The sequence below is a fragment of the Centroberyx affinis genome, unplaced genomic scaffold (assembly GCF_046629955.1).
Source record: "Centroberyx affinis isolate AG114_WGS23_722 - 3 ecotype Tasmania unplaced genomic scaffold, CSIRO-AGI_Caff_v1 ptg004263l_1, whole genome shotgun sequence".
Classification (NCBI taxonomy): Eukaryota; Metazoa; Chordata; class Actinopteri; order Beryciformes; family Berycidae; genus Centroberyx; species Centroberyx affinis.
The window spans coordinates 149523-174566 of record NW_027281991.1 but is presented as its reverse complement, the minus strand read 5'-3'; the positions used below and the strand labels follow the sequence as shown (position 1 = coordinate 174566).

The 25044-nt window shown below is 41.3% G+C and overlaps 1 protein-coding gene across 2 annotated transcripts in view; it reads left to right on the top strand.

The window, feature by feature from the left end:
* Positions 1–17814, top strand: part of wwtr1 (WW domain containing transcription regulator 1) — a 44386-nt gene extending 26572 nt beyond the window's left edge. Inside the window, exons 3-8 of one of the 2 annotated variants that reach the window (XM_071543201.1) lie at positions 1244–1345; positions 6791–6991; positions 7643–7737; positions 8116–8243; positions 13648–13763; positions 13848–17814. In XM_071543201.1, the coding sequence (XP_071399302.1) occupies positions 1244–1345; positions 6791–6991; positions 7643–7737; positions 8116–8243; positions 13648–13763; positions 13848–14035 (830 nt within the window). In that variant the 3' untranslated portion in view covers positions 14036–17814. The remainder of the gene's footprint in view (positions 1–1243; positions 1346–6790; positions 6992–7642; positions 7738–8115; positions 8244–13647; positions 13764–13847) is intronic. The other variant, XM_071543202.1, reaches the window with a different exon arrangement.
* Positions 17815–25044: the final 7230 nt, after the last annotated feature.

Here is a 25044-nt window from a genome sequence, read left to right as displayed (position 1 = left end):
TCTCCACAATCTCTCTCACGCATCAAAGCAGTCATGTGTATTTGTTTAGTGACAATTCAGTAGCAGACCTGATGTTCATTTTGCATGTGATATTTCAAAAGCAGACATGATGAACATCAACCCATAGTCACTCTCTTGCTTTTAAAATTCATATCCATGCACACACATTAACAACAGTAAAGACATTAGTAGGTGGATCATTGAATATATATGTGTTTCTGTGGTGATATGATGGAAAAATGTTCATCTGTGCCACAGATGAACTCCCATCCATTAACATGGGTGCCGAAAGGATATGCTAGGTTATGCTGTGTGTTCATTCTACTTCTGGTCTGAACAAGGCCTAATCTTAATTCTAATCGTAACCCTAAACCAAACTCGTAATCCTAAACTATCCTTAACCCTTACCCTAACCTAAACCTCTCTAAGTGGATTTCTCCCCTTGCCGGCAAGAAAATCCCCAAAGTCTCACTTCTGTTTCTCTCAGGTGGTTTTGTGTGTGTATTTATGGCCTTTTTGCTTCACCATTGTAACTCCATCCTTGTGTCTAAGACGTAAGTCTTATTATGGGATGCCAGCTGTCTTGAATGAACATGAATACTTTCCTATCACTCTCCAATGAGGTAAAATGTTATTACAGTAATCTTACAGTGAAGTCGACCCAGAGATCAGAAATTCAACATGCTAGACTTGTGTGGAATGGACAATGTTGGTGACCCTCTTTTTTTTTTTTTTTTTTTTGTACTAATACATAGACTCTGATATAATTATCGTGGGAGTGCCTATGTACAAAGCAAGCTCAGATGTTAGAGGAAAAAGGTGGTAGCAGGTGTGTCATTTGGGTTGTCAAATGGGTTTCTCCCATCACAGAAGATCGGTTGAATTAAGCCCTCCAGAACACACCTCCAGAAGAACCAAGAGGGAAAGTTCTGATCCATCACCCTTCACACCCAATCAATACTGATCAGAACAAGACGTATCTACACTACCTTGTATCCACACTTACACCTAGTTCACAACAATATCCAATAATTTCTAACGTTGCTTATGTTGTGTCAACAACAGTAGGCTAAAGGGACTTCATAGTATTGGTTCTTCTTGGTATGACTGGCAGAGTGGTTGTCTCACTTGTTGACTCTTTTCCTGACTAACAGCTCGGGCGGCTCGCAGTAAAATAGAAGCACTTTGGTTATAAATGTCTGGTTGTCTGTCTGGTTGACTGGTCATCTGACTGCCTGTCCAGGGGATTTGCCAGCTGGTTGGGAGCAGGCGGTCAGCCCTCAGGGAGAGACCTACTACATTGACCACAAAACACACTCCACCTCTTGGCTCCACCCAAAACTCTGTAAGTAACCAATCCCAGAGCATTAGAAGTTGAATAAAACCTTTGTTTTGTTCAGCCTACGCCCATACAATTCTATGCCCAACATTCTCTATATTCTTCCCTAATCTGACAGAACTCATCGTTCGCTATCAAGCTTAACAAATTCAGCTTAATTGTGCCATGGAAATATGTGTCAAGCATTATTTTGTGAAGAAATTCCTTGGGGTGGGTACAGTTGAATATACAGTGGATATCAAAAGTCTATACATCCTTTGTAGTTATTATTGCTGTGATGCCTTAAATGAAAATGCATAGAATGAGACTTTTGTCACTTGCATTTAAATATAGGAATCGGTAAAATCAAAGTTTAAAAACGTACTAATTTCTAACTATGTATTTAAATAGAAAACTGAAACACATTGGTTGTGCAAATGTGCGCATCCTTCAATTAATAATTAGTAAGAACCTTTTGCTTTTATAACAGTCATAATTGTTTTGATATGTCTCTACCACATCTGAATTTAGGAATTTTTTCTTTTCTTTACAGAAAAGCCCACCGATTTTCTATAGGATTGTGGTCTGAACTCTGAGCTCCTGTCCATTTCCATAGACCGATACTGCCACCACCATGGGGTGGTGCAGTTACTGCACCACCGCCGTTAAGAATTTGATCAATTAAGCATTATATTAACTGATTAATCGACAATGTAGGCTATGTGCTATTTCTCATTTTTTGCTGAAATCATTTACCACCACGGGCGCAATTTAACTTTCACCGCTTAAAGCTACACTAAGCGATTTTTTTTTGACCACTAGAGTGTGACAGAAACTGCAACATATTTTTAAACACACACAGCAAAGCTACTAGGAGACGGAAGCCCCTAAGGGCACACCGTGCATAAAGGCTAATGGCTAAAATAAATCTACCTACAGAGAAATATCGCTGGTTACCAGTCTCGCTTTGCCAGATTTTTCTCCCGCTGAAAGTTATGTCCCACAATGACAAGTGAAGAGGTAGGTAGCAAGTTTACCTGTTGAAAACATTTACTCGCTGGCTTCATCGATTCCGCCATTACTCAGGCCGACTTGGTCCATGTGTGTGGCTTATTTACAGTATGGTGTCTCTGTAAATAATATTCCACTAATTCTAGCCCTGCCAATATTTCCCTATCATGGCTGTGCATTTGTGGTTTTTACAAGCTAAAAGCATTTTTATTGGCTCATGACTAGAGCAGGTGTAATCTCCACCAATCACAAGTGACCATTTCACACCATGGGGGTGTGAAATGTGACTGTAGTTGTGTAAATGTAATCTGTGTTTAAACTCTGTCATCAAATATGTCCAAAATATGTGCTTGGGTCACACACATCTAATAGTAACATCAGGTACCTGGAGTGTTTTGAGGGAATATACATATTTTACCTTTTGACAAACGAATAAGTAATTTAGAAAAATGTCAGCCTGGGATTCAGCTTTGTAGAAGACACTCGCAGCTCAATAAGATCACCAAGAATCACATATTTGATCACACTTTTTTCTTCTTTTTTGTGATTTTCTATTCTCACTGTATTTTGTAGGCTAAGTAACGTTTGTTCATCATTCAAGATCAAAGTAATCCAGCGCACACCGGGATTGTTCAAATCAACTTTTTTAGTTTAATTCATATAAAATATTGGGGCGCCCCAATATTTTATATGAATTAAACTAATTCTGATTACTTTGATCTTGAATGTTGTACTGTTCCTGCTCTAGCTGCACCCTGGATGAGTAGCACGGCTGTGCACAAGGGCACCCATAGTTTTTCATACTAACGTTTGTTCATCTTAGTTTGTTTATGGACTTTATTGACAGTGCTCACTGTGCTCACTTAATCCTCAGCATGAGGATGAGTGTATAGACCGACTGTTATCTAAGGTTATCAATGAATTCAATATGGAATGTAATAATGAACAGGCATATAATGTATATATTGTTGGTGAATGATACTGATAAAACTGAATTACATTTAGGTTACCCAGGTTTGAGCTCTATACATGCACATTCACGGACACACAAATGTGCAAGTGCACACAATGTCCGGTTTTACCAAGATGTAAATCTGGCCGTCCTACTTGGATGGGAACCACATCATGTTTTTCCTGAATTATTCCAGGAGCATGGAGAAGTGCAGACTTTTCAAATGATGCACAGTCTAACCCTAACCACAAAAAGGTACTTGTCTATATATGGGATCTATAAATGTAGTCAGCACAGCCCAATTTGTTTTGAACTTGCATGTGCCAAGTTGGTTCTACTATTATAGCTACTGGGATTGTCAGCATTGGATAGAATTTTGTGGCTTTTTAAAGGCCACAAAATCACAATGGTGTGCAAATCGTGGACCAGTATATTTTATTTGTTTTTGTACTGCTTGGGCAGCAAGGACTGGCACTGCAAGAGAAGAGGTTCATTGTTTTTGTCCATTTTTTCATCCTCTTTACCTAAATTGGTGTTTTTTGTAAGCATCTGTTAATAGGTTTGCATATTTGCAGTCTCCATATCACATATTATGTATTCTGAGAAGAGTAATAAAATGTTATGTATTATGTCTTAAGTCCAAAAAGGGTGATCTTGCAGTTGTGCGGGAGACGCACCCCACACACCGATAATATCAGAGGTTATGTTGTGGCTGGGTCGGGTCTTTATTTCCTTCATGCGGCACAAAAAAAAGCAGAGGCATTGTTAATTTAGTGAAACAATACCTACAGTTGAGTGCATTAGAGAGTCTGGAGATAGTACTGGGATGTACAGTATCTATCTGTGCTAGCAGAAATTCAGGGTCTCACTGTGATATTAGCCTCTGTATAAATGTTAATAACTAAGCTAAACATACCTGTGGAGAAGTGTCACTGGTTACCAGTCTGGCTTTGCCAGAACTTTCTTTCACTGAATGTTACATGTCCCACAATGACAAGTGAAGAGGTATGTAGCAAGTTTACAAGTTTAACAAGTTTACTTGCTCAAGGGGCTTAAGCCCCTTTCTCTAAGATCTTTTTGCCCTAAGACCCTATTTCAATTTCTGCTGGCCAAGTAAGCAACACTTATTTGGCTGTTACTTTCCCCCCTAACCTTCGTGACTTCATCCATGTGAACTGAAGGCGGGCATGGATAGGTGGATTCTGTCAAGGCTAATATCCTAAAAATGAACTGTGCCCCTAAATTTCACTACTTGCTACAAGCTCTTGCAATTGTAAGTCCTCATAGGTATTTCAAGTAGTTAGATATAGCTATGTAAGACTTTTTTTTTTTTTTTTTTTTTTGGTGCTCAATGCTCGGCCGCCCAGTGGACCAGGGCAGACTTGGCATTCCAAACCTACTATTACAACACTGTTGGTACAACAGTAATTAATTAAACCAGTCTCATAAAATCAGCCATAAATTTGGAATTTTAATTGATGATTAAAATTTTAAAATATTATTGGCAAATTAAACGAATTAGGATGGTATATTCAGTTAGGGTTACTAAATTTGTCCTATCAATTTAATTAACTATTGAAGGTCTGTGAATTCTTGAATAGCAGAGGATGACTTCAATCAGTAAGTGAACAGCAATAATGAAGCTACTGTGCAACAATGAATGAAGTTTATTATATATATATAGAGAAAGTATAACAGCCAAAACACAGTAAAAAGTCACAATAATAATCCTAATTCTAAAATAAAACAGGCAGCATGTGTGTAAATATACTTTGTCTCTCCCACATGACAAAACGACACAGCAAGCTCTGTAATTGGGGGACTTTGATGGTGCAATTCTCTCTGGGATGAGTAGTTCATTCACCCCCTAACACCCACATGTACACAGCCTTTTAGCTTAGCCTTTTTTTTTTCCATCTATGATAGTTTTTTGAGGCAGCTGATATTCGTTTGAACTAATGGGTCATTGTGTAGCGATTCAGGTCATTCAATGTTTGGAACACTCCTAATGGCGTGTCATGTGTATGCGAAAAATGAAAAATTTATGGGTTTTTTGCTTCTGGAACTGAGAAATAGTCGCGCCCATGTCTTCACGTCTCAACTGAGAATATTAACCTTGTTGTTGCTGAAGACATCCCATTTACTGGGTGACCTGTAGCCACTTAGGGGCCTCCCTGCACTTATATCAGACTGGATTCACACAGATATTACGCTGCTTAAAAAGCTTCTTGTCCAAGATTGGAAATTGGTTGACCCCAGTTAGCATATGGCTCTCACAACTGGGTACTGTTGCAGGTTATGAAAAACTCTTCAGCTTCATGAACTGTATGAAAGATTTATGCTAAAATATGTGTTAATCTTATCACAGTATTAATAATAATATCTTAATATAAAAATTAGTAATGATGCATACTGTCAGCTTGTTAGGTAGATAACCTAGTGACCAGTATCTGGTCAGCTCACTATCCCCGTCTTTTTGTTAACACATCTGATTTGCATAATAGCTAATGTTTCATAGCTAGCAGAGTTGTAAGTCTAGAGACTGGTCTCGTTCTCGAGACCAGATCTCGGTCTTGGTCTTGGACCTATTTTGTCTTGGTCTTGTCTTGGTCATGACCTTAAGTCTTGAGGTCGAGACCAATTTTTATTCTTTAATGAAGAATAATAACTTAAAATTATGAATAAAATGGTGAATATAATGATTATTATCATTAGTATTATTTTGCAAAAAGGATGACTGACTGCTTCAGCTCGGTCACCTGACCTCTACCTGCTGCATGCTGCGACTTGATCACTGCACTGTTTACTGTCGGGAAGGCGGTATCCATAGCAGCCAGCAATGTCTGCATCCTCTGTGGGAATCCAGTTTGGATTTACTAACCGTAAGGAGTTTGTGAACGCTGTGAAAAAAATCACTCAGCTGTGTGCAAATTTTACCTGGTGTTACATTTACAATTGTAAAGTGCGAGCGGCCTCTGTCTTGATCTTGGTCTCGCACTCTTTCATTCTCGGTCTTGTCTTGGTCTTGACCATAAAAAGTCTCGGTCTTATCTTGGTCTTGGTTGGTATGGGTCTTGGTCTTGTCTTGGTCTTGACTGAGACAGTCTTGACTACAACACTGATAGCTAGGACCTAGTAGTGGCTAGTAGTTGCACTACTACACCACTTAGTTGCACCACTACTATCTTTTTCAGATATTTCTCTTTTTCTATCCTGGTTGTTATATTCACAGTACTCCCATGATGTCACATGTGTTTCCTACCAGTATGGTGCTTTACCATACTGCTCATTGGCTGTGGCTGTCATTTGATTATAATCACCTGTTCCTACCAAGGTGCCACTGATGTCAGTCCACAGCACACTGTTTTCAGACACTGTGATAACACCCAGTCCATTTTATTCATTGCTATTTCAGTTCTTTGCTATAATCAGCCATCCTTTGTTCCAAATGAGAGAAAATTAATTTTTCAGTTTTTTTCCCCCCTCTTTTCCCTTCTCTCTCTTTCTAGTGATGCAGCAACAGCATCGACAGCATCAACAACAGCACCATCACCAACAACAGCAGATGCAGGCCCAACAGGTCCCAGCTCAGACCCTGGGCTCCCCTAGCACTCTAGCTCAGCAGCACAGCTCTGCCGGGGGCATGATGGTTGTGGGAGGGCCCCTAGGTGCTGGGGCTAGTGGAGTTACTGGGGTTAGCAGTGTTCAAGGTAATTCAATTGAATCAAAGCCTTGTATCTGCAAAGGTTGTGACAGAGGGGTGTGGAACTTCAGTGGTTGTTTTTATTTCCTAAACTAAAGTTTGTTAGTAAGCATTATGAGCCAAAAAGTTTCATTGATCATTGTATTTGAAGCATTTGAGGAATTTGGGGCCTCTGATTTTATTTGCCCAACCAATGTAGGTAAATGAGTGGCTCTGAATGGGAGAAGGTGCTGTCTCAAATTGCTTTCATGCAGAAGGTATATAACAAACAGCTTCTGCTACTCTACTGCAAAACATTGGTATAATAACACAATAAAACATGACCGTTAGTACTTTTTGGATGGACTAAACAGAATCCCAGTTCCTTTAACAGACAAGTGTCTTAAAAACTATTCTTTCAACATGCTGTCTAAAGAGGAAGAAGAGGAGGGTCAGCAAAGGTTGTATTAAGGTACAATAGATGACTTCAAGTGTGAGTCTACGTGACCCTTCCATGGTTTCAGCTCCTAGTTGGCATTAGCACAGACAGCAACAAGAGATGTCTGCAGCCCTCCTTGTGTATTTTTATGTGGAGTTACCTGTAGTGTGTTTAGCAGGGTTAGTGTTAGCCAGCAGCAGCAGCAGATGTATCTAACCCCTCCTTGGTTTCTGTTCTCAGGTGTTGGTGTTACCCAACAGCAAAAGATGAGACTCCAAAGGATCCAGATGGAGAGAGAGAGGATCCAGAGACGACAGGAAGAGCTCATGAGACAGGTGACTGTCTCACACACACACACACACACACACACACACACACACACACACACACACACACAATAACATTATTCACAGGAACACGCAGATGCAGCATGCTCAACCAGGTGTTTTTTGCAACTGTAGCACCAGTTGACCATTTGGGATAAGAAAATTGAACTTGAAACAAATATACACCAATCTGCACATACATCGATACACATGTGGACAATGCAAAAACACAATTGCATTTGTACACTCACATATCGACTGGAGTGTCTGTTATTATTCTCCTGTTGGTGGATAATTTAGAATTTTGTTGAATGGTAAACCTGCTGATTTTTTGTATTCTTCTTTTTGGCTCTCCTCTCCTCTGCTGTCATCCTCTGTTCTCCTCAGGAGGTGGCACTATGTGGTCAGATCCCTATGGAAGCAGACAGTTTAGCCTCATCACTACCCCCTGCTGGGGCCAGTCAGAACAACAGCAACAACATGGCCACCAGTGGCTCAGACCCCTTCCTCAACAGGTAACTAAGGGCACAGCATACCTGTCGTGTTTGGAGTGATTGAATCTAACTCTGGAGTGTTTATCCCCTGGGTGCTGTTTACTTGGGCAGGTGAGAATGGCCTAACCAAACTCTGGTGCAGACCAACCAACCGCTCCCTGGTCTGCGTGATAGTTGGTCTCAAACTGCTTCCAGTTGTTTTAAGTGATTGTTTTAAGTGAGAAAACCATTTGGACTTAACGCTGTGTGTTGTGGGTTTACTGTATAGTGATTTGTTGTTGTCAGGAACAGTGTACAGACAGCTTTCTTTGCTGATATCGGCGGCAGATGATCTTTTTTGGAACATATGCATCAGTACATTATTTACCCATTTGGACCAAACCAATTGTAATATCTTCCTTCCCATGAGCTGATGAATAAATCTCTACCCATTTGCTCTCAGTTGCTGCTGAAAGACACTTGAGCACTTAGGTATGCTGCCAGATGTATCACCCTTGGAACAGATTAATTTGAGACCAGGTTTGCATATTCTGTTCAATACAATTATGAATTAATCCAACCAAAGGCAGGAAACCGGCAGCAAGGAAAACAAATCCAGAGAGAGACATGACAGAGAACAGTAGACAGACACAGGAAAACACTTGTTCAAAGGTTGTGTTCTAAATAAGAGAAGAATTCAGTGATTCATCAAGCATTTGAATTAAGCTATTTTGTCTGTTAAAAAACAAGGGTATATCTTTGACAGGCCGAGAGCGCGTGTTTTGAACTCAATTCAATGCATTGTCACACGGTTATCAATTAAACTACATAATTCCACTAACGTTACTTAAATACCACAAGGTAATGATGCTACCTACCGTTAACGTTTGTAGGGCAGCAGATTACAAGTTATCTGGTTACTGTTAGTGATGGCGGGTCAGGTTTTTTTCAGCCCGCGACCGGTCCTTCTCTCGTAAAGGGGGGGGGGGGGGGTCGAATAGTTCCCAGTGAATATCGAATAGTATTTTTGCTTGAAATGCCCATCCCTAGTACAGAGGTCATTAAAACAGCTTACCAAATCATTTAGATGGCAGAACTGAGCCTTCACTTAGCAGCAGACATTTAAAATGCAAGAGCATAACAGATGCAGACATTTTGTAACAGCAGCTTGAAAAATAGAATGAAAAATTCTATATTTATAGTCTGAGATGAAAACATCCTCAATATTAACATTATTCAGATTGAAGCCAGTAGTGAAAACGGTTTGCCAGTCCCGCTTTGCCAGATTTTTCTCCCGCTGAAGGTTACATGTCACAATGATAAGTGAAGAGGTAGGTAGCAAGTTTACTAGTTGAAAACGTTTACTTGCTCGCTTCATCCATTCCGCCATAACAACACGGGGGAGGGGGGGGGGGATCTTCGAAGAATGGTTGAATAGTTCCCAGTGAATATCGAATAGTATTTTTGCTTGAAATGCCCATCCCTAGAACCAACTCTGCTTAAAGGAATAGCGCCCAAAAATGAAAATTCAGCCATTATCTACTCACCCCCATGCGAGGTGAAAGTCAGGTGAAGTTTGTTAGTACATAAAACAGTGCCTGAGGTTGATAGCACAAACCCGTAGCAGCCTTGTCGAAAACAACTGAAGTTCTAGGGGACCTATCTTCAGAGTTCAAAAAATTACAAAAAATAACCATAAAAGGACTATCCAGCTCGTGCAGCATAATCCAACTCTCCTGAAGCCAAACGATCGCGAAGTGACTTGAAAAGACCGACATTTACACCATTATGTAGCTGAAATCGTCACTACAGCCGTTGTTTTGAAAAAAATCATGTTTGCCCCCTCCCGGCCTTGCTCATACACACTCAGCTTGAAGAGAATGATGAGAACTAGATGCTTAACTCTAGCTTGAATTACCAGAAAACAAGACTTCCGGTTTTAGCCTTCAAAATAAAAGCACAAGATTTGAAACATGTAGAAATACAGTTTTAAACCAATTACTTTGTATTTAATCATCAAATTCAGTAAGTGAGCCCTCACATTGATGTTCGATGTCATAATAATATTAAAAAATGCCATAATATGTCAATTTTTAACTATAAACGCTGCATACACTGTGCAGAATACATACAGAACAGAGACTAAAGTGGACATCCAACATTAATATGGGTGCTCACTGGGTTCTACTCTTTTTATTAGCACTATTATTAAATGAAACAGCTCCTAAGTGCTTGTGTGCTACCTATTCTTTTACTATTGACATTTCTGCCTCCCTCTCACTCTTCAGGCCTGAATCTTGGCCGTGTCCATCATGCTAAAAAAGACGTAGTGCACAGGCTACTATTCCAAAGCAAAGATGTCATTGTTTTTTATTTTTACTGTGCTATTTTATGGTTCCGTTTGTTGTGAACAGGTGGTGTAAATGGTACTTAAACAGTCTTATTCATTGTAAATGTACATTAAATACAAATGTGCAATACAGCCTGCTTTTGAAGCTTAGCTTGTAAGTTTTAAAATTTAATTTTACAGACAATACAACAAGCCATCACTATGCCGCTGGATTTCAGCACAGTAGCACAGCTGAAAAGTTTGCAGGTAGCATGAGTCGGAACCGTTTAAAGGGGTGTGTGGGGTTTTATATGGACTGGGAAGTCTCAGGAAAAAGAGAAGAATAACAGGGAGGGAAAACTGGTATTAGCAATAGACTGACTGTCTGATCTTCAGCGGAAACACCATACTTTAACATTTTATCCAGTGTAATTGTCAACAAGACTAGGTCAAAACCTAGTATATGGCTGGACCGTGTATGGATGTGCCGCATGCCACGGCCGACCAACGGTGTAACTAACTCCGCTGTAGACTGCTAATACAGAATAATAGTCCATACATCCATACTGATCTCCGTTCCAGCGCGTCCCGTCTCCTGTCTCCGCCGCTGTCGTCTCCACCGCGCCCACGGCCCGCATCGCGCCTCCCGATCCAAGCGCCAGGCGCTCTAGTACCCATCAGTGCCGAAAACGCTGTTCGCCAGACACCCAATGACGTACCGTCGTCGGGACCCCCGCCGAAATCTCGGCTGGATCACGGGGAGCAAATCGGCGGCAGCTAGCGGCACTGGCCGGAACCGTGGCCCCGGGAAACTTCAGGAAGGTCGGAAATAAGCACTCGGCGTGATGACACCTCCATGCTTGTTTGTGTCTCTCTCTCAGCCGACAGAACAGAGGGCTGTCAGGTGGACTGAACTCGCGCATATGCATCGAAATAAACAGTGATATGATATAATTGTATAGATTCTACTTCAGCTTCAGCTTACATGCATGATATTGGTCAGCCTGCTTACTGTGTGGGAGAAACGGGCTCCTGATCTCAGCGGAGAAACTAGACGGCGGAGAAAACGAAACTTACATTTCTGGCTCTGTGATCCTATGATGTGCCACGTGCCACGGCCGACCAATGGTGTAACTTGATCACTCACTCACTCAGTCAGTCAGTCAGTCAGCCAGTGAGTGACAGACATTCGCGTTTGTAGGGCTGGCCCCACTGTTGCGGTTAGTTAGCCTTAAACCTGCAATAAGCAATTTCAGACCCTGTAACCAATCCTGAAACTAACGTGTGCTACGTGGAGATTTCCATGAGAGGTAATCATATAAACAAATAGCCACACACGTGGGCCAGCTGTGTTGTTATGGCAGAATGGATGAAGCGAGCAAGTAAACGTTTTCAGCTAGTAAACTTGCTACCTACCTCTTCACTTATCATTGTGACATGTAACCTTCAGCGGGAGAAAAATCTGGCAAAGCGGGACTGGCAAACCGTTTGTTTTCACTACTGGCTTCAATCTGAATAATGTTAATATTGAGGATGTTTTCATCTCAGACTATAAATATGGAATTTCTCATTCTATTTTTCAAGCTGCTGTTACAAAATGTCTGCATCTGTTATGCTCTTGCATTTTAAATGTCTGCTGCTAAGTGAAGGCTCAGTTCTGCCATCTAAATGATTTGGTAAGCTGTTTTAATGACCTCTGTACTAGGGATGGGCATTTCAAGCAAAAATACTATTCGATATTCACTGGGAACTATTCAACCATTCTTCGAAGATCCCCCCCCCCCTTTACGAGAGAAGGACCGGTCGCGGGTTGAAAAAAACCTGATCCGCGCATCACTAACATACAGTGACCAGACGTCCCGGTTTCAAGATGGGTGTCCCGAGTCCCGACAAATATCTGTAAAACACTAAAATGTCCCGGTTTTCAACATTGACTACCAAATTGTCCCGGTTTTCACCATAATTAAAATAATAATAATGATAGTATTATACTTGTTTTCAGCGCTTACATAGACGTTTATCATGTTCTGCCCCACTCATTATTACCAAACCCAATCAAAAACATATGCGCCACATAAACTATGTTTTGGTGGATTTTTGGAGACAAAACATCTTTTCGTTTGCTGAGGCGCTGTCCATGGTGTTGAAAGGTGCAGTCACTAGGTGTGTATAAGCAGGGGTTAAAGTGGGCCAAAACGATCCGGAACGGCATTCCGGCACCTTCGATTAATAAGTAAATAAATCTGATTGGCAGTTTCATACATAATAATGTCAAGCGAGTTCACAGGGCTGCCAACTCTCACGCATTGACCATGAGACTCACGCAATTGACATTTATCACACGCTCTCACGCCACAAGTCCATTTTCTCACGCAGCGAAAAACAAATTCATAAACAGCGCGGCGCGAAGACAGAGCAGCACAGTGCAGCAGAGAGTTATTCAGACCATCTGAATAGCGAGAAATATACACAAATCTGTTATATTGTAATTTATTCCCATGCATGCTGCTCAGAGTAATCTCAGTCAGCGGCTCTTCTGCGTATCTCCCTCTCCTCTCGCACCGTGCGCACTAGGCAGGAGTGAGAGTGAGTTGCTATGGTTACGGGGATGCTCTGTGTGTCTGTCGCTCTGAAACTTTCTCGCGATTCCCAATAGTTGGTTTTTAGGTTAGTATGCCTATGCAAAATCATGAATGTAAGCACCTCAATGCTGAAATCTAGTAATATAACATAATTTTACATTTTTGGTTAATATTATACAGGGTTGCTGTTTCTTGACTTAATCCAAGACGAGGTGGTGTAGAAATGCAGGAAATTTGTTTTAAAGAGTAACTAAACCTCAAAACCACTTTTTTCAGCTGAAAACTACTGTATTTGGGTATTTAGTAGTGTTGTTGATCAACCCTAACACACACTGCCTCAATAATAAAGAAGTCAATAGTAGACTCTTTGCTAACATCTCTTTTTAATTTTTCTGTCTCTACCTCCCATCCCACCCCCTTCTCTCTCTCTCTCTCTCTCTCTCTCTCTCTCTCTCTCTCTCTCTCTCTCTCTCTCTCTCTCTCTCTCTCTCTCTCTCTCTCTCTCTCTCTCTCTCTCTCTCCCAAACACACACAGTACTCATTTCCACCACTCCAGAGAACAGAGCACTGACAGTGGATTGGGTTTAGGTTGTTACAGTGTTCCAACCACACCTGAAGACTTCCTCAATAACATGGAGGAGATGGATACAGGTATACACATGCATATGATAGCACACAGTGACAGTGTTTACAGTGGTTGAAAGTTAGTATTTAACCCTTCTGCTCTTTCTTCAGCTGACTCCCAGGCGCAGGGCGGTCTGAGCATGCCCGGTGGACAATCCAGCCGCTTCCCTGATTTCCTGGATTCACTCCCAGGAACCAATGTTGACCTGGGAACTCTGGAGGGATCTGACCTCATACCCATCCTCAATGATGTGGAGTCAGTTCTCAGCAAGACCGAACCTTTCCTCACCTGGTTATAGACACACACACACAAACTGTAGATCAGGTCAGAAATAAACACGCCAAATGTCCTCTACACAGATGCATAAAGATTATCATATCCACATGCATACACATGTGGATCTAACAAGGAACTGACATACACGCAGGCACACACAGATGCACACACACACACACACACACACACACACACACACCTACCTGCAGCATTGAGAAGGGAGGACTCTTTTATGCTGCCTTTCTGGTCTCATCACTCATTAGTTGTATGTTGTACTAGTTGCAGAGGATGTCTGAAGGGTGTGGAGTCAGGTTAGGTCTGGACAGGCATGACACTAGGATAGCACTGGATAGACAGAGTTAAGCAATGATAGCAATGATATTCAGTGGCAGCCATGTTAGTGTCACAATTCAACTCCATGGCTATGGTTATTTCTTGTGTGTTGTTATGGTGATGATGATGTTATGGAGGACATTGTTACACTAATGGTTCTTAGTTAGGGCCAACAAAGTAGAGCTCATAGCACAACCTGGAAAAGCTCTCTCAGTCTTGGGTCTGTTGTGAAACAAAAGCCAGACACAGCTGGTTTCATAGTTATTATCAGTAGATTGGGCCCTTCCTGGGGTTCCATGGTGATCGGGTTTATTGCTCCTGCTGCCTCAGCCGCTGGGGGGCATACCCACCATGCTCCTAAGAGGCATCAAAAAGCAATTATTAGCAATTAAACAAATTTGGCTCCACGTAGTGGATTTTAGTGTAAAACTGGGGAAAACCTCCCACAACTGCCCTGTTAAAACTGAACAAATAGTGCTTGCATACACTCAGCCAAAGGGGAATAGCCGTACCATGTTTTAACTAGCTTTGTGGGCTTACCAGGTGTTAGAGCAGATATTGAGGTTTAGCAGGCCTTAGCAGGCCAACACTAAACCTTAACATGTAATAACTTGTCAGATCAAAGCATTTCTTCCTCTGAGGTTTTTGTACCAAATATGTATTTCCTGTTAACTTTTATTGAGACTATATATCCGCTAAAGCTTTAAACCGTTGACCCTGTATTATTGATTATAAACGCAATGAATTTTGATTAGGGTGCAGTAACTGTGTGAACAAGCCATTTTATTGTTGTTGAAACTCTACTTAAGTGTTTTATACTCTTTTATACTCATTGCTACAATATTCTGTATTATTATGTAATTGTAAAATTCAAGAATTTAAGGCTATATGGTTTATTACAATCTTCTGTGGCCTTCTAGGTTTCCCAAATGCAACCTAGCACCGACTTGCATATTTTTCAATGAAACAGCATTTTTGTCCAAATGATTTTCAGTGGAGATGCATCTCCACAGAATACAGAATACTTGCCTTGATTTTCTATGGAACAGATTTTTCCTTTTGCCATTGGTTTTCAACTGAACAGCATCTCTATCCCACAAGGTTTCAAAGGTGCATAAATAGTAGAGATAGCTTTGGGGACCACAAGGCCTGTTCCCTATACTGTAATCTGAAGTCTAGAGAGGTTGCATATACCACTTTAGGATTTGCTTTACTAGAGGTATTTTTTTATTTATCAGGACATAGTATTCTTCTTGTGTTAGTATCATTTACAGATAGTTTTAATGGAAATGTGGAGTTTATCAGTCACATAATCAGAAAGCGAGTGTTGGCATTGAAGACTAGTAGAAGACCAGGGCTAAATTCTGCTTAGCCAGCGGAGACTCTGAAAGGCACTGCGTAGGGGAAATATAACATTTTCACCAAGCTGCTATGACTTTTAGCAAAGTATGTGAGCTTTTCCGCCTGATCTCCTGAAATTTTGTGAAATGAGCACGATGACAAAGACATGCAAGTACATGCTCCATGCATGAAAAATGAGAGAAATACATTTCCCCACCACGAAAGGATTACATGAAGGAGGCACGACTAGAAACAGGTAGTAGTCTGACATTGATTCGATTCCCAACTCATACCAAAAACAGTTCTGCTGTGAGTCAAGTTTTAATTTTTAGCTAAAGTTTGTCTTATTAAACCATGACCAAATCCTTTCCCTAACCTTAACCAAATTGTTTTTATTGCCTAAACCTAACCATAACCCCAACCCAACCTTAACCAAAGTTGTTTTACTTGCCTAAACCTTTTGGTGATGAAGTGGTAAAAATGGAGTGTCCAATTTGTGCTACTGTCACATAATCCAATTTGTGGTGGAGGAACATAATCTTCACATAATTTGTGTCTACAACCCTGTAGTCTGTGTTTCAGACTGCTCATTTCACGAAAGAGACCAGGTTGGAGCTTTCTAAAGTTTGGTGAGACTTGTGTTCCCAGTGCCATGAGCTGTTATCTGTGCAAATATAAAAAAAAGAAGACATGTACATGCAACAAGCAGGGCTGATCCCTACTGATTGGAATTCACCACAGGGTGGGTGGGTGCTTTATGATTATGGTTTTGTTTAGCCTGTTTAGCCATAGGTTTACTGTGCATCCACACCACAAGCAACTTAAGAAACCAGCTGACGGACGTCAGTTAATTTTTTGTGACCACAAACATGTCAACCTTTGTTATCAATGGTCACCCCCTTTTTTTTTGTGTGTTGACAAGAAAACATTTGCTGCAGGTGAGTATTTGATTGACATTATCCATCAGCAGCAAATCATTTACTTGTCTTGCTATATGTCTCACCTGTTGATTCAAAGTGATTGACACTACAGCTAGGAATCAGCTATCTGATATCAGCCAATGGACAGTAGCATGGTGGTTGCCAACTGTGCAGAGTTTGTCTTGTGGTTATTTATTGCATGTTACTGCTATAATTATGTATTCCCCATAGGTCAGAGGTGTGGGTAGACCGAGTTTGTCATTTGTCATTGTTCATGTTCTTTTTAACTGCAGGGTTCAATTCACTTTCAGGTATTTCAGTAATTGGATTTGATTCAGACTTTTGGCATAAAGCAGGTGATATGAGGGATGAGGAGAATGGGAGGTAATTGGTACTTAACTCTTGTTACTCTGCTTAATTGGAGAGAGAGTATGGAGACGAACAAGGAGAAGGGACATGATTTAATACCTGCAGTGTTTGATCCTTTTTTAGAATCATACAGTGGACTTCATTGGAGGAGCTCTGTGTATGGGTGCAGGGATTGGTGGGTAGATTTGTAGTACTGAGTGTTTAGGTTGTCTACTGATGCTGGAGAAAGCTAGAGAGGGAGGAGTGGGGAAGAATAGTGTGTTCATATTTGATCACTAGGGCTCGAGGTGGGGCTGCAGTTCAACAAATTAATTCAATTGAAAGGCAAAATCAATGTTCCAAGCAAGCTGTGTGGAATGCCTCCATCCAAAGGTTCTGGCTGTTTAAGTATTAGACTGGTTTTAATGTGTTCCAGGCTGACACAATGCCATCTACTATCCATGCCCATGTTTCCCTGTAGCAGGTGTGGCCTTGTTATGGTTTTTAGGGCTGTCCTCACATGACAGTAGTATGTCATAAAAAGTCTTGGTCCTAGAGTGAGCGACTACATTTTTCATGTAGGGACCCAAACTGAGTAAAAGTGCCAATTTGTTTGATGATTCTGGGTCCCAAGGTGAGATACTTCTGTGTGTGTGAATGATAGAGAAACAGGTTTGCCATTCTGAATTGGATTGTGTTGGGTCATGACCCAGCATTTAAAACTCCTGCTCTCCAGTACTATTGCTTTGTGTTAAGCCAGCTTGCCCTATATAACTATATTACAAGTTATGTTATGATTTGTGAAAGCTTTGAACAGAAAGATGGAAACCTGTTTAAAAAACAATAAACTAGTTATGAAACCCAAAGATGTTGACCTTCTGTGTTGTTTCCTCATCGCTTCACCATCCCCCACTCACTTCTTGTCCTCTCTTATTTCCAATCTCTTCTCCTTCTTGGCTTCTGCTCTCTGAAGGACAGCAGTGAGTGAGTGTGAGAAGGGTTATCAGCATTCTAGCAAGTTTGTAATTATCCTAATGGTACGCATCTCTTCTTAATAGAAAAAATAAAGTATATGTACAGCTGTTGCCGTAGACTCTAAAGGCCTGGATCTGCTTCCTCAGAACTGCTTCTGTAAAAGCCCTGAAAAAGGGGGGGTATAGTGTGAAGAATTCACAGAGACAGGCTCTCTTCAAGTCATTTGTGCAATGAAGGATTTCCAATAATAAACAAATACAAAAGCAATTTATATTCAAAATAAACTAAATATACTTCATATGTACATCTCCAGAATAAAAATTAACCTGCTTTCAAACAAAATGCACTTATAGGTGAAACAGTTGTTCCATAGTGCAGTAAATCATCAGGTATATTCCCATTTAAACATTAGTAACAATACTTACAGCGACCGCCGTTCTAACACTTGACAGACAAAGTAGCTGCATGCACATTGCTAGGTTAGTTAGCTAGGTTCCAATCTCGGAACCCATCGTCTATCCATCTGACGACGATTAGACTCTGGGGGCGACGGCCAATATTTCAGGGTTTCCGGTGTAGCCAGCGGACATCCGGGCCAAGACTTCCTCTTCCGTGCGCTGGTCATTGTTTACAGTCCGATTAGCAACTTGAGACGCGAGAATGGAGTTGGAGTTGAGAGACGACGTCTCATATGCAGATATCTGTTTATAGAGATTAGCCGAAATGTCGTCTGGACCTAAAAAACTCGTGAAACAATCCGGTCGTAGACGTCGTCTCTCAACTCCAACTCCATTCTCGGGTCTCAAGTTGCTAATCGGACTGTAAACAATGACCGAATCTTCATTTTTTTCCAACGTGCTTTACCCAAGAATATTATTGATCGGAGAGGAGTCTCTGGAATTTAGTTTTGTTCAATCTGTACCCATCCTGTATCCAAGTCATTTTTAATCCAATGCACCAATATCTGTAGTTGGGCTGCCCAATAGTAGTTTTTAAGATTTAGCAGGCCAAGACCACCCTTGTGTTTTGGTAAAAGGAGTGTTTTGAGCCTAACTCTAGGTCTTTTCTTCTGCCAGATATATTTCGATAAGAGTTTATCTAACATCTTGAAAGTAGTAGCAGGTACTGGTATGGGCAAAGACTGAAAGAGAGAGAGAAATCTGGGTAGTGCATTCATTCGAATTGATTCTATTCTTCCCAATAAAGAGAGAGGTAAAATTTCCCATCTAACAATGTCTGATTTGATTTGTAAGATCAGCTTATCATAGTTTGCTTGATATAACCGATTTATCCCGGGAGAATAATTCCTAAATACCTAAATCCCTCTCTAGCCCAGTGGAAGGGTGCTATACTATTCAGATGAGGAGGCCAGGTTCCCACTATCATCATAGCTTCTGATTTAGTCTCATTTATCTTATAGCCCGACAACAATAATTTCTTAGACCATTCATTATGATTGGAATTGAGTCTGAGGGGTTTGTAATGTAGAGTAAGATGTCATCTGTGAATAACAAAATCGTATGTGTAATACCCTTTTGGTCATCTATTCCCTGTATCTGGGGGTTTGATCTAATCATCTCCGCTAGCGGCTCTATGCTAATCGCAAGTAGTGATGGAGACAAGACGTCCCCTTGATGTGTCCCTCTCTGTATCTCAAAAAATTTAGAGCAGTGGCCATTGACCCTGACTCTAGATTTAGGATATTTATATATCATCCAATCAATAAATGTGTTGTTAAATCCCATACATTTCACTGTTAATTCCATTAAAGAAAAATGGGAGTTGGAAGCTAATGTGATAATAGAGGATGAAGAATGGGAGGAAAGTTACTTAAGTAGCCATAAGATCACAAATAGTGCAACCCATTCTCATTCCCAACTCGTCCTATGTTGACTCTTTGTCAAATCCCTTGGCGTCGCACGGGTGTTCCATAGACTCCATGGTAAAGCCTCTCGCGGTAGTAATAGACGCCTGCAACTTTCTCTCCTGGACCACGGAACACACAGTCTGGCGTACATTTTCTGCCCAAATAAGGCATTCTGGTTTGATGCATTTCTTTGCTTGAGCTCTTTGGTGATAATATTAGTTTAAAAAAATTGGTTGTAGATCAATTTCGAGGCCAAATGAAAAAAACTAATCGCTTACATTTACCATTTGATGTCACCTGCTAGATAAACAGAAATAAATTTGGCTCATAACCTATATAACAAGTTATTTCAGTGGTATCTCAATAAACTCCATAAAATATAGCACTTTATAACGTCTGTATCATTACATCTACTTTACAATAAGCAATTTAAATAGAAGAACCAGTCGGGAGTTAACATTTCTAAACGTTGCATAATCCGTTTCGTCATTGAACATACCTCATTCTGCCCATGAAACAGAGCTGATGAAATCGCAGCAAAATAGCACCAACAAAAGTATATTTTTGTAATTTTTTTGATTATATCCTCTTATAACATCAACCTGTTGGTTCAGAACAGTTGTATTGCATCTTTTTTAAAACTGAGCAGTTTGCCGCAAGTTTCCACCCGGAAAAACGTTTGGCACTTCCTATGAGCACTTCACAATAAAAGCCCTGCTCCGTCGGTTTTGTTGTTGTTTTTCTTGTTGTTTTTCTTTTTTTTTCTTTTTTTTTCTTTGATTATATCCTCTTATAACATCAACCTGTTGGTTCAGATTGTATTGCATCTTTCTAATATTGAGCAGTTTGCCAGTAAACAGCAAACTACAGTTTGCACTTCCTATGAGCACTTCACAATAAAAGACTTGCTCCGTGGGTTTTGTTGTTTTGTTGTTTCTTCCATAGTTGACGTTATAAACATGGAATTGACATTGTTACTGGGTATTTGAGGGTGGAAAAGAACCAATCTTTTGTCAGATTTCAGCCATCTTAATGGGAAGCAGGTGAATTTCAGAAAATATTGCATTTCAACCCAACTCAGTGCTGCCTAGCCATCAGGAACCCCACTCCCATGAAAGTACAGCTCAATAGCTTTCTAGAGAAGTTGACCCCATGTCTCTAGCCCCTTGTGTTGCTGTATAATAAGCCCTCAAAAGTAGCCCGGGTCATTATAGCGACGCCAAGGGATTTGACAAAGAGTCAACATAGGACGAGTTGGGAATGAGAACGGGTTGATTATTTAGTCAACTCAGCCAATCAGCAGTCATGTAACACTATTATGTAGTCAACTCAGCCAATCAGAAGTCATGTAACACTAGCATGTAGTCAGCTCAGCCAATCAGCAGTCATGTGACACTAGACTGTAGTCAGCTCAGCCAATCAGAAGTCATGTAACACTAGCATGTAGTCAACTCAGCCAATCAGAAGTCATGTAACACTAGCATGTAGTCAGCTCAGCCAATCAACAGTCATGTGACACTAGACTGTAGTCAGCTCAGCCAATCAGCAGTCATGTAACACTCAAATGTAGTCATCTCAGCCAATCAGTCATGTAACACTAGACTGTAGTCATCTCAGCCAATCAGCAGCCATGTAACACTCAAATGTAGTCAGCTCAACCAATCAGCAGTCATGTAACACTCCCCTTTAGTCAGCTCAGCCAATCAGCAGTCATGTAACACTCAAATGTAGTCAGCTCAGCCAATCAGCAGCCATGTAACACCTGTCTGTAGTCAGGTCATCCAATCAGCAGTTATGTAACACTAGACTTTAGTCAGCTCAGCCAATCAGCATCCATGTAACACTCAAATGTAGTCAGCTCAGCCAATCAGAAGTCATGTAACACTAGACTGTAGTCAGCTCAGCAAATCAGAAGTCATGTAACACTAGACTGTAGTCAGCTCAGCCAATCAGCATCCATGTAACACTAGCATGTAGTCAGCTCAGCCAATCAGCATCCATGTAACACTCAAATGTAGTCAGCTCAGCCAATCAGAAGTCATGTAACACTAGCTTGTCGTCAGCTCAGCCAATCAGCAGTCATGTAACACTATTATGTATTCAACTCAGCCAATCAGAAGTCATGTAACACTCAAATGTAGTCAGCTCAGCCAATCAGCAGTCATGTAACACTAGACTGTAGTCAGCTCAGGCAATCAGCATCCATGTAACACTCAAATGTAGTCAGCTCAGCAAATCAGAAGTCATGTAACACTAGACTGTAGTCAGCTCAGCCAATCAGCAGTCATGTAACACTATTATGTATTCAACTCAGCCAATCAGATGTGATGTAACACTTAAATGTAGTCAGCTCAGCCAATCAAAAGTCATGTATCACTAGACTGTAGTCAGCTCAGCCAATCAGCATCCATGTAACACTCAAATATAGTCAGCTCAGCCAATCAGAAGTCATGTAACACTAGACTGTAGTCATCTCAGCCAATCAGCAGTCATGTAACACTATTATGTATTCAACTCAGCCAATCAGAAGTCATGTAGCACTCAAATGTAGTCAGCTCAGCCAATCAGAAGTCATGTAACACTAGACTGTAGTCAGCTCAGCCAATCAGAAGCCATGTAACACTCAAATGTAGTCATCTCACCAAGACAGGTGTTACATGTCTTCCGATTGTCTGAGCTGACTACAGTCTAGTTTTACATGACTGCTGATTGGCTGAGATGACTACATTTGAGTGTTATATGAGTGCTGATTGGCTGAGCTGACTACATGCTAGTGTTACATGGATTCTGATTGGCTGAGCTGACTACATTTGAGTGTTACATGACTTCTGATTGGCTGAGCTGACTGCAGTATAGTGTTACATGACTGCTGATTGGCTGAGCTGACTACATGCTGGTGTTACATGGATTCTGGCTTTCACCTTATTTGGGCCTCCCCGGGCCCAGTAATGTGTGGCGGTGCCATTCTCACTGTTCATCAGTGCAAATGGCCTGGGGAAGCTGGAAACGCCTTTTGGGCCAGCTGTAAGCAGTTTAGCACCTTTCAACTTCCCCAGCACCGGCAAACGCTCTGAAAGGGCCCAAAACACTGTTCGGCCCGCCAAACTGGCAGAGAACGCAGGAAACGGCGTTCGAGCCCGCCGGCAGCCTGTATTCAGCCTGTTTGTGAGCCAGGAGCGCTTTCAGCTTATCAGTGCCTCCCCGGGCCCAGTAATGTGTGGCGGTGCCATTCGCCACACATTACTGTGTTTAACAGTATGCGTTAAAATGTGTTACACTGCGTTACTGTGTGTACAGAGTGTCAGCGTGTGTTACAGTGTGTTGCTGTGTGTGCAGTATGCGTTACAATGTGTTACACTGCGTTACTGTGTGTACAGAGTGTCAGTGTGGGTTACAGTGTGTTACACTGCGTTACTGTGTGTACAGTGTGTCAGTGTGTGTTGCATTGTGTTACACTGCATTACTGTGTGTACAGTGTGATAGTGTGTGTTGCAGTGTGTCACACCGTGTTACTGTGTGTACAGTGTGTCAGTGTTTGTTACAGTGTGTTATACTGTGTTACTGTGTGTACAGTGTGTCAGTGTGTGTTACAGTGTGTTACAGTGTGTTGCTGTGTGTGCAGTATGCGTTACAATGTATTGCACTTCGTTACTGTGTGTACAGAGTGTCAGTGTGTGTTAGAGTGTTACACTGTGTTATGGTGTACAGTGTGACAGTGTGTGTTGCAGTGTGTTACATTGCGTTACACTGCATTACTTTGTGTACAGTGTGTCAGTGTGTGTTACAGTGTGTTACACTGCGTTACTGTGTGTACAGTGTGTCAGTGTGTGTTACAGTGTGTTGCACTGTTAGACTGTGTTACTGTGTGTTACACTGTGTCACAGTGTGTTACAGTGTGTTACACTGCGTTACTGTGTGTATAGTGTGTCAGTTTGTGTTGCAGTGTGTTACACTGCGTTACTGTGTGTACAGTGTGTCAGTGTGTGTTACAGTGTGATACACTGTTACACTGTGTTACACTGTGTTATTGGGTGTTACATGTGTTACAGTGTGTTACACTGCGTTACTGTGTGTACAGTGTGTCAGTGTGTGTTACAGTGTTTTACACCGTGTTACACTGTGTTACTGTGTGTACAGTGTGTCAGGGTGTTACAGTGTGTTACAGTGTGTTACAGTGTGTTACACTGCGTTACTGTGTGTACAGTGTGTGTTACAGTGTGTTACACTGTTAGACTGTTACTGTGTGTTACAGTGTGTCACAGTGTGTTACACTGCGTTACTGTGTGTACAGTGTGTAAGTGTGTGTTACAGTGTGCTACACTGCGTTACAGTGTGTACAGTGTGTCAGTGTGTGTTACAGTGTGTTACACTGTTACACTGTGTTACACTGCGTTATTGTGTGTTACATGTGTTACAGTGAGTTACACTGCGTTACTGTGTGTACAGTGTGTCAGTGTGTGTTGCAGTGTGTTACAGTGTGTTACACTGCGTTACTTTGTGTCAGTGTGTCAGTGTGTGTTACAATGTGTTACAGTGTGTTACTGTGTGTACAGTGTGCCAGGGTGTGTTACAGTGTGTTACACTGCGTTACTGTGTGTACAGTGTGTCAATGTGTGTTACAGTGTGTTACAGTGTGTTACACTGCATTACTTTGTGTCAATGTGTCAGTGTGTGTTACAATGTGTTACACTGTGTTACTGTATGTACAGTGTCAGTGTGTGTTACAGTGTGTTACACTGTGTCACTGTGTGTACGGTGTGTCAGTGTGTGTTGCAGTGTGTTACACTGTGTTACTGTGTGTTACACTGTGTCAGTGTGTGTTACACTGTTACACTGCGTTACTGTGTGTCACAGTGTGGTTCAGTGTGTTACAGTGTATTACACTGCGTTTCTGTGTGTACAGTGTGTCAGTGTGTGTTGCAGTGTGTTACACCGTGTTACACTGTGTTACTGTGTGTACAGTGTCAGTGTGTGTTACAGTGTGTTACACTGTTACATTGCGTTACTGTGTGTACAGAGTGTCAGTGTGTGTTACAGTATGTTACACTGTGTTACTGTGTGTACAGTGTGTCAGTGTGTGTTACAGTGTGTTACAGTGTGTTACACTGCGTTACTGTGTACAGTGTCTGTTACAGTGTGTTACACTGCGTAACTGTGTGTACAGTGTGTCAATGTGTGTTACAGTGTGTTACAGTGAGTTACACTGCGTTACTGTGTGTACATTGTGTCAGTGTGTGTTGCAGTGTG